Here is a 9,844-nt window from a genome sequence, read left to right as displayed (position 1 = left end):
GGGAGGAGGAAGGGCTGTGGGGGTCGTCATGATCTCGGGGAAGGGGGGGGCGCTGCGGGGGTCCCCCTGCACTTGGTGGGGGGAGGCATTGCTTTTGGGGGCACCCAGTGGGTTGTGGGGTCCCCCCGTTGCCTGCAGAGGGGGTGGCTGGGGGCGCAGGGGTGTGGCTTGCCCTCCTCCGTGCCTCAGTTGCCCCATGGTGGGGGTTGGGGGCACTTTGGGGGGGGGGATGTCTCACTGGTCACTGCCCCCCCCCGCCGCCCCCCCTGCAGCTTGCCCATGCCATCCGCCTGCTCCTGGAGTACACCGAGACGCCCTACGAGGACAAGCTCTACAGCTGCGGGGAAGGTGAAGGGGGGGGACTGGGGGGGGGCCCACACCACCCTCTAGCTCTCTGGCTTGTGGGGGGGGCCACACAACATCACCCAACACTCCCCCCACCCCGCTCCCTCCTTCCAGCTCCCGACTACGACAAGAGCCAATGGATCAACGAGAAGGAGAAGCTGGGGCTGGACTTCCCCAACGTAGGTGATCTCGAGCTGGGGAGGGATGGTGGTTATGGGGTGGGTGCCCTGGTGGCCCCCGTTGCTCTGGTGGCCCCATGCCTTGATGTCCCCTCCAGCTCCCTTACTTCATTGATGGCACCACCAAGCTGACGCAGAGCAATGCCATCATGCGCTACATCGCCCGCAAGCACAAGATGTGTGAGTGGTGGGGTGGGCTTGGAGTTGGGTTGGGCTTGGAGTTGGGTGAGTGGGCTTGGACACGGGGTGGGGGTTGGGTTGGGGTTGGTTTGGAGGTGGGTTGGACTTGGGTTGGGGTGGGATTTGTTTTGGGATCGGGCTTGGAGTTGGGTTGGGGTTAGCTTGGACTTGGAGTGGGGTTGGGCTTGGAGTTGGGTTGGGGTTAGCTTGGACTTGGAGTGGGGTTGGGCTTGGAGTTGGGTTGGGGTTAGCTTGGACTTGGAGTGGGGTTGGGGTTGGAGTTGGGTTGGGGTTAGCTTGGACTTGGGGTGGGATTGGGTTTGGAGATGGCTTGGACTTGGGCTTGGTGTGAGATTGGGGTTAGGTTGGGTTGAAGGGCCCCCCCAGTGCTGACGTCTCCTCATCCTGCAGGTGGGGAGACAGAGGAAGAGATCCTCCGTGTGGACATGCTGGAGAACCAGATCATGGATTTCCGCATGAGCCTGGTGATGGTCTGCTACAACCCCGACTTCGTGAGTGCCCCTCTTCTGTGGGATTTGGGGACTGTGCTTCAGGGTCCTCCCTGGCCATGCCTTGGGTTCTATCATCAGCATCGGGGACCCCACGTGGGGAAGGGGCGACACCAGTGTCACCTCTCCACCCCTTCCTCCTGCAGGAGAAGCTCAAGCCGGGCTACCTGGAGCAGCTCCCGGGGAAGCTGAAGCTCTTCTCCAACTTCTTGGGGACAGAAAGTGGTTTGCAGGGGAGAAGGTACCACCGGGACCCTGGAGGGGGGGCGATGGGAGCTGGGGAGGGGGTTTGTCCCCATGCTGGTCCTCACCGTGTGTGTGTCCCCCCCCCCCCGCCTTGCTGTCCCCAGCTCACCTTCGTGGACTTCCTCATGTTTGACGTGCTGGAGCAGAACCGCATTTTCGAACCCAAGTGCTTGGAGCCCTTCAAGAACCTCAAGGACTTCATGGACCGCTTTGGGGTGAGCGGGGCCACCTCAGGCATCCCCTCTCCTCCTGGGGCTGGGGGGGGCACCCAGTAATGGGGAGGGGTCGTGGTGGGACGGGTCCCCTGATGTTCTTCTTGCCCCCCACCGCAGGCCCTGGAGAAAGTGGCTGCCTACATGAAGTCCAGCCGCTTCCTGAAGATGCCCATCAACAACAAGATGGCCAAGTGGGGCAACAAGAAGGAGTAGGGGACCAGTGTGGGGCAAGGGGACCCCACCCTGGGTCCTGACCTGATTTCCCCGCCCCCCCCCCCCCCCCCCCCAGCACCCTCCATCACGGGGTGGGGTGGGCAGCGCCGGCGTGAAGCCCCCCCCAACACAATAAAGTGCTTTAGATGTGACACCCTGAGCCCCACCCTGAGTGCTGGGGGGGGGGCGGTGGTGGCTATGGGTGAACCGGGTTGCTCCCCCCACCCCAGCGTGGGGGGCTGTTGGGTCCCAGTGGGTGTCACTTGGCTTGGTGGGGGGTTTGGGGGGGGGGGGGGGGGTGTGTGTCACAAGCTCAGCCCCGTGATGTCCCTGGACCCCCCCCCTCCCCCCCCACCTCGCTCCCCTGGGAAAGGTGCCCCTGCCCCCCCCCCCCCCCCCCCCCCCCCCTGCTGCTGATTACCGCATTCCTGCCGCTAATGAGGCAGCGCTAACAAAGGCGACGGGGTGGGGTGGGGGGGGGTGGGGCTTGATGCCCTGCCACCCCCCCCCCCCCCCCCCCCCCACTGCAGCACAGAGCTGGGTGGGCTGGGGACAGCCCTGTCCCCTGGGCCCCTCACTGCCACCCCCTCCCTCTTTTTCCCCCCCCCCCGGGATGGGGACCCAGAGGTGTCCCTTGGGTCGGTCCCTGCTGGGGGGTGGCACTGTGTCCCCCTCCCTTCCCCTGACGCCCCTCCCTACCCCACCACGGTGGCCCCCAGGTGACACAGGGATCGATGTGACACCCCCCCCGCCCGGTGCTGTCACTCTCTTTATTTCCCACAGCAGTCGCTTTACACTTTGAGGGGTGCACACACATTTCACATTGCCCAGACACCCCCCCCCCCCCAGGGGGGCTGCCTGCCCCCCCACTTCTCTGCGGGGGGGGTCTGGCAGTGCATGTCCCCAGACGGGGGGTCCCCAAGAGCCCTCTGGTGCGGGGGGGGGTGTGGGGGGGATGTCCCAGCAGCCTTGCGTCATCAGTGGCTTTGGGGGGGACATGTCCCCTACCCCCCAAGGAGTGGCTCTCCGTCTTGCGGGGGCCCGGGGGGGGGATGAGGAGGTGTGTCGTCCCCCCCCCCCGGGACCCCATCTCCTGTGTCCTGGGATGCTCCGTCCTGGGAAAGGCATGGTGGGGACAGTGGGGGGGGACACGGTGTGGGTGGCTCACTCCTGGGGGTCCATCTGCAGAGAAGAAGAAGGGAGAAGGGTTGGGGGGGGGGGGGGGGGGGAGGGAGTGGAGGTGATCGGGGAACCCTGGTGTGGGGGGGTGCAGGGCTTTTGGGGGGGTTGCAAGCAAAGGGGGGGGGGTGTGTGTCCCCTCACCCCCAGGGATGTCCTGACGGAGGAGAGCTTGAAGAGGACCCTCCGCCATTCCTCGGGACAGACGGCTCGAAGCTCGGCCGGGCTCATCTGCAGCAGCTGGTGACCAGTCAGGACCCCCAGGCACCGCACCGTGCTGCGGACAGACAGACAGACGGACGGACGGACGGACAGACGGACAGACAGACAGATGGACGGTAAGGGGTCAGCAGGGCTTGTCCCTGTCCCCATCTACCCCTCCCAGATGGAGCCACACCGTTGGTGGTGGCGGGGGGGGGGAGCTCAAAAGTCCACCTACATCTTGGAGAAGCCCTTGTAGCTCAGCCAGGCTGTCACCTCCGCCGGCGAGGAGTCGGGGAACAGGTTGGGGGGGGCTGTCCTGGAGCTGGGAACGTGGGGAGGGGACAGCGGGGTGGTGGCCCCCCATCACCCCCTCCTGGTGGTGGGGATGCAGGGAGGGGAAGGGAGGGGGGACACCCACCTGGTTGGTGCTGGGCCCCCCCCTCCCATGTCCCTGTCCCTGTCCCCTGTCCCTGCCCCAGGGGCTCCAGGATGTTGCTGGGGATGTAGCCCTTCTCCCCCAGGTTGTTCTGCACCAGCCACCACTTCTTCCGCTGGTCCAGGACCTGGGTGGTGACAAGGGTGGGGGGAGCTGGTAGCACCCTGCCATCACCCCCTTCCAGGACCCCCAGCAGGCAGGGTGGGGGTCCCTACTCCATCCTCCTCCTCCAGGAGCACCCATGGGGACCCCCCCCTCCCCAGTTTTTCTACCTGCAGCGTGTCCCCCATCCTGACGCTCAGCTCCTGTGGGTTCCTGCCCTGAAACTCGTACAGGGCTCGTACCAACCCCTGGGCAGGGAAGGGGGCCCTGGAGATGGGGGGGGGGGTACGCAGAGCATCAGCATCCAGTGGGGGGGCCAAACCCCCCCCGCATCCCCCCAACCCTCAGGAGCACTTACACTTGGCCAGGATTGTTCCCCTGGCTGGTGACCGGTGGCTGCAGGGGGGGCGGAGAGAAAAGTGGGGGTAGAGAGCGAGGTGGGGGAAACCGAGGCAGGCGGCGGGATGTCCTGGCCCCCCCTGGGCTGGACCTGCTCCAGCGGGGGGGGCAGCCACCCGTTCGAGAAGACGGGGATGTAGCCGGGCACCAGCTCGCCGTTGGGGTACTCTGCCCTACAAGGGGCAGGGAGAAAGCCAAGGTGGGTGGTGTGACACACACACACACACACACCCCCCATGCACCAAGGACCCCCCCGCTTGGTGCTTGGGGGGGGACACGGGACACCCCACCTGGTCCGGTTCCAGGCAATGCCGAGGTTCTTCCAGGTTCTGTAGTAATCCTGCTGTAGGGTCTTCTCCAGCAGCTGCACCGCCTCTGGCACCAGCAGAGGTGACTCCACCGTTGGGGCCAGTTGGGGGTCGGGGCAGTGGTCCAGCACCTGCTCCGGGGGTGGAGGGGGGGGAGGGGGGGGGGGAAGAGAGTGATGGAGCAGCACCCCCCTGGATGGGGGTGGGGGGTGTCGAGGGTGGCTTCCCACCTTATCCCCCCCCCCCCCAGGTGGGGGTTTGGGACCTGCTTTTGGGGGCACTCACAAAGGAGAGGGCAGTGAAGATGAGATGCAGCAGCTCAGCGGGGTTCGGTTCCCGCACGTGTTGGTGGGTCCTGCCCTGCGTGGAGAGGGGAAAGGGTGTCCCCCAGGCAGCCCCCCCGTCCCCACCCCCCCCCCCCCCCCCATCCCCACGCAGCTCCCCCCCAGCCCAGTAGCAGAGCGAGCAGGGACACGCTGGGGACATGGGGGGTCACATCCAACCCAACGGGACCTACCATGAGGTTGAGGGCGTATTTCACCTTCTGGAAGAAGTCCACGTACTCCTTGGTGGAGGGTAGAGCTGGAGGGGCAGAAAGGGGGGGCTGGCATCAGGATGACCCCCCGGATCTCTTCCTGTGCCCCACCCTAGGGCCACAGCCCTCCCACACCACCTTTATTCTTCTTCTTCTTCTTCTTTGGGTTGGTGGTGCTGGTCAAGCCCAGGGCTGTCTTCAGCTGGACCACAAAGAGGTCCAGGTCGTCCAGGGACGTGGTTGAGGACCTCCTGTGGGAGCAGGATGGGACCTGGTGGGTGCCGGGGGAGGGGTGGGGGGTGAGGTTGGGGGTGTCCCCATCGTAGGACGTGGGATGGGACTTACAACATCTCGGTCCACCTCAGACATGTTCACGCTGGGGGGGTTGGTCCATGGCATCTGCTGGGTGTCTGGCAAGCCTGGGAACAGCAGAGGGTCCCAACTCTGCTCTCCCCCCCCAACTCCTGGGGAAACTGAGGCACGCTGCAAACCCCACCTAGGGGTGTGTGTCCCCCCCCCCCTCCATGACTTACTGTAGTCCGAGGGGGGCAGCCCACGCTGGGGGGGCACCTGGAAGTCGGGCTCGGGGACCTCTGCCCACCGCTCCGGGGCTGCGTAGGGAACCTGTGCGTACGGGGGGGCCGGGCTCGGCGGCGTGTCCAGGATGCTCCTGGGCAAGGAGGGATGGGGAGGGGGGAGATGAGGGGGGGCTGAGCCTGGGGTTGGGATATAGGGGTGCAGGGGGTCTATGCCCATGGGTAAGGGAGGAGGGGGCTTACGTACAGGGATGGGGTACAGGTATGGGAGGGGGCATGGGGGTAAGAGGGGGTCCTGCTCATGGGGATGGGGTGGGGAGGGCTGAGGTTGGGAATGTGGTATTGGGGTGCAGGGAGTCTGTGCCCATGGGGAGGAGGGGGGGGCTGAGCCTGGGGGTGAGGTATGGGGGGGTCTGCACCCATGGGGATGGGGTAGGAGGGGGGTCTGAGCCTGGGGGTGAGGTATGGGCAGGGGTTGTCTGTACCCATGGGGATGGGGTACGGGGTTGGAGGGGGTCTGTGCCTGTGGGAGGGGGCAGCTTAGGTCCAGGGATGGGGTACAGGTGTGGGAGGGGGGCACAGGGGTAAGAGGGGGTGGTGCCCATGGGGATGGGGTAGGAGGGGGGGCTGAGCCTGGGGGTGAGGTATGGGGGGGGGGTGTCTGTACCCATGGGGATGGGGTACGGGGGTGGGAGGGGGTCTGTGCCCATGGGGATGGGGTAGGAGGGGGGGGGGGGGCTGAGGCAGGAACTGGGGTACTGGGGCAAAAGTAGGGGGGTCCATCCCCCAGGAGGGTGAGGGGGGATGTCTGTTACATGGCAGGAAGGGAACAGCAGAAGGGGGTCTGCACCCATGGGGTGGGACCTTTTGGGAGACATGGGCTTATCCCCCACCCAGGAGGAGACACCCCCCAGACCCTCTACAACCTCGGGTGGGGGGAAGACATGGGGGGGCCGGGCCTGTCTGTCCTTGGAGGGGGGGGTAAAAGCCACTTAACCCCCCCTTACCTGTGCCCATACTGACTCCTCTGCTCCTCCTTCCACTGCTTCAGCAACTTCTCCAGGCTGCTCTTCAGCGTCTCCGCCTGCCACGGACCCATCAACCATCAGCCTCCCCCCGCCAAATCCTCCCGACACCCCCCCCCCCCTTTTTGCCCACCCTCAGGGCTCACCCCCAGACGCTCGCACTGGAAGAGGAGGACGCTGGTGCCGGGGGGGCTCCGTTCCTGCACGCTGATGGCCAAGACCGAATTGTAGTGGCCACTGTTGAGCGCGGCCGAGCACCTCTGCACGTTGCTCAGGGGGTATGCCTCCAGCTCCTCCTGCCCGGGGGGGGACAAACGGGGTGCTCAACCCCCCCAGAATGGCTAGCAGGGGTAAGGGGCTAAGGGGGTGCAAGGGTTAGAGGGGTGCCAGGGGATGGGGGGCTTGTAGGGTTGTGGGGGGTGTAAGGGTTAATGGGGGGTTATGGGGTGGCATAGCCAGGCTTTTGGGGGTGTGCTGAGTATGGGGGGGGGGGCTGTTATGGGGTAGGGTTGTGGGTGCCAGGCTTTTGGGGGTGCAACGGTTAGGGGGTGGCAAAGCTCCACCTCCTCCAGCTCCTCCTGCCCAAGGTGGGGAAAACGGGGGTGCTCAGCCCCCCCAGAACGGCTAGATGGGGAAAGGGGCTAAGGGGGTGCAAGTGTTTGAGGGGTGCCAGGGGATGGGGGCTTGTAGGGTTGTGGGGGGTGTAAGGGTTAATGGGGGGTTATGGGGTGGCATAGCCAGGCTTTTGGGGGTGTGCTGAGTATGGGGGGGGGGGCTGTTATGGGGTAGGGTTGTGGGTGCCAGGCTTTTGGGGGTGCAAGGGTTGGGGGGGTAGCAGGGGTGATGTCAGGGTTACAGGGGGCAAGTGTTGGGGGGTTGAGGGGTTATAGGGGGTGTCGGGGTTATAGGGGGTCAAGGGTTGTGGTCAATGCCAGGGCAAAGGGGGTGCCAGGCTTTGGGGGGGGCTCTCCTGGCCAGGGGGTACCAGACTTCGAGGGGTGCCTTGACCAGGGGGTACAAAGCTTAGGGGGATACCAGGCTTTGGGGGGTGCCCTGGCCCAGGTGTACAAGGCTTTGGGGGGCGGGGGTGCCAGGCTTTGGGGGGGGCTCCCCTGGCCAGGGGGTGCCAGGCTTTGGGGAGGATCCTCTGGTCAGGGGGTACCAAGTTTTGGGGAGGGTTCCAGGCTTCAGGGAGTTCCCTGGCCAGGGGGTACAAGACTTTGGGGGGGTGCCCTGGCTTGGGGTGGGGGGGGGGTACCTTGCTCTCCACATCACTCAGCACCAGTTCCTGGTCCTTGACTTGCAGGATGAGGTCCTGCCCCCAGACCCGTCCCTGGACCTCCAGCACCTTCAGCCGGGCCAGGCAGTCATCGATGCTGCGGATGTCACCCTCCAGCCGTACCGTCAGCAGGTGCTGGGTGGGGGGACACGGCACGGGATGTCACCGAGTGCCCCGTCACCATCCCGCGATCTGCAAACCTGGGAGGGGGGGGGGACGGGGGACGACACACCCCGGTAAGGTTTGTGGGGGGGTTGGGGCAGTTTGGGGGTCTCCTACCTCGACGTGGTGCTGGAACTCGGTTTGGGGCTGGAACAGGGTCTGGCCGTAGTCCTTGCGCTGGTCTGTGGGGACACGCTGGGTCAGGGGACGGGGACAGCTTGGGGAGGGGAGCCGGGGGGGGGGGGGTTTGGGGTGCAGCCGTTAACTCACTGTAGATGCTTTTTCCGCTGGGGCGGGCGAAGCTGTTGGCCCGTCGGAGTGGGGAGTTGTCATCGTATTCGTTCCTGGATGGACGGACAGACGGACCTCGGTGCCTGGCAGCACGGTCCCCTCTCCCCACCCAGCCCTCGGGGGGGGGGTCCCCAAGCTGGGGACACCCCACCTTTCTGGGTACTCACCGGAACGGGGGGTTGCTCCAGCGGCCGAAGGGTTCTCCCATCTTGCCGGGGCCAGCGAGGGCGGCTCGATCCTGCTATGGGGTCTTGAGGTGGGTACGGTCCCCATGTCACCCCCCTCAGAGTGTCCCCAACCTTCTGGGGCCACCCCACACCACCCACCCTCCCCGGACCCCCCCTTGCCCACCCATCCCCAGCCATCCCACCCCATCCCAGCCCCGTGGGGTTCACCCAACAGCCGGAGTCGACCCCCCCCCAGTCACTAGATGGGGGTCCCTGTCCCTGGGGGACACCCGGGGTGTCCCTACTCACCCCAGTCCTGGTGCCGCTGGCTTGGCTGCCCAGGCTGGAAGTGGCAGAGGGTGGCACGGGGGGGGGGGAGGACGACAACAAGGGCTTGACGTCGGCACCGCACCCGCCTGCTCTTTGCCCGATGGCGTCTGCTTGGAGGCGAGGCGGGAGGGGACAGGGTGGGGGGGACAACCATCTGGCGCCGTTGCCCCCACCCTGCTCAACTTGGGGTGCCCACCCTGCGGCAGGGCTTGGGCATCTTGGGGGGCATCTTGGGGGACACCCAGGTGGGTCTGGACAGGAGCGGGCAGGGTGTCCCCCCCACCCCACCCCAAGAGCAGCCTGTCCCCACCCCTGGGGACGAACCTTGGTGGCATCCCACGTGATGAGACCCTGCCCTGTCTCCCACAGACCTCTGTGCCCGTGTCCGGAGGGCAACACCGGGCTCACCCTGAAATTCCGTCACCGCTGGGAAAAACCCTCCCAGGGCGGTTTGTGCCAGGGAGGGGACCGCATCCAACGTGCGGGACCATGGCCTGGTGGCAGCAGGGTCGCTGTCCCCCCGTGCCACGGGGTCACCCCTGTCACCTGCCCCTGGGTGTCCCTCCCGCAGGGTCCCCTTGGCAGGATCCATCCCTCGGGATCCGCGGGAGCTTTGGACCCATTCTATCCCCTCCAACCAGGGGACACTGGGTGGCCACGGAGTGGCTGGCTCTAGCCGGGGGTCGTGTCCGTGGGACCAGGGTGACCCTCTGGCTCTGCTCCCCCAGCACAGTGACGTTTTGGGTTCATTTTGAGCCTTTTGGCTTCTCTGGGCTGATCCTGATGTAGGTTGGGGGCGGGGATGAAGGGTGATGGGTCAGCTGGGCTGTGACCACCGTGTCCCCAAGGTCATTGGTGGCTGCAATGGTGGGGTTCCCATCTGTGTCCCCCCACAGGCTGTCACATCCCGGCTGACCCTCCCCCCCCGCCTCCGTTTTCTTTCCAGGTTTTGGGACAAACTGACCCCACTGCAGAGGGACCCCGCTGTCCTGCACCCCAGGGTA

The 9,844-nt window shown here is 66.0% G+C and overlaps 2 protein-coding genes across 2 annotated transcripts in view; one reads left to right on the top strand and one right to left on the bottom strand.

The window, feature by feature from the left end:
* LOC141475280 (glutathione S-transferase Mu 1-like) overlaps window positions 1–2,038 on the top strand; it is a 2,440-nt gene extending 402 nt beyond the window's left edge. Inside the window, 8 exon segments of the mRNA XM_074163548.1 lie at window positions 273–348; window positions 460–524; window positions 623–704; window positions 1,116–1,216; window positions 1,360–1,420; window positions 1,423–1,454; window positions 1,564–1,674; window positions 1,792–2,038. Of these exon segments, the coding sequence (XP_074019649.1) occupies window positions 273–348; window positions 460–524; window positions 623–704; window positions 1,116–1,216; window positions 1,360–1,420; window positions 1,423–1,454; window positions 1,564–1,674; window positions 1,792–1,887 (624 nt within the window). The 3' untranslated portion in view covers window positions 1,888–2,038.
* A 1,013-nt stretch (window positions 2,039–3,051) lies between these two features.
* Window positions 3,052–8,551, bottom strand: EPS8L3 (EPS8 signaling adaptor L3). The gene is given in 19 exon segments (XM_074163547.1): window positions 3,052–3,069; window positions 3,211–3,343; window positions 3,506–3,581; window positions 3,689–3,833; window positions 3,979–4,075; window positions 4,167–4,276; window positions 4,278–4,380; window positions 4,498–4,646; window positions 4,801–4,875; window positions 5,033–5,097; window positions 5,189–5,282; window positions 5,284–5,301; window positions 5,396–5,720; window positions 6,579–6,670; window positions 6,758–6,907; window positions 7,870–8,025; window positions 8,170–8,234; window positions 8,323–8,396; window positions 8,511–8,551. Coding segments are annotated over 19 exon segments (1,986 nt in total).
* Window positions 8,552–9,844: the final 1,293 nt, after the last annotated feature.

The sequence above is a fragment of the Numenius arquata genome, chromosome 24, assembly GCF_964106895.1.
Source record: "Numenius arquata chromosome 24, bNumArq3.hap1.1, whole genome shotgun sequence".
Classification (NCBI taxonomy): domain Eukaryota; kingdom Metazoa; phylum Chordata; class Aves; order Charadriiformes; family Scolopacidae; genus Numenius; species Numenius arquata.
This window is presented reverse-complemented; position numbering and strand designations above follow the sequence as displayed.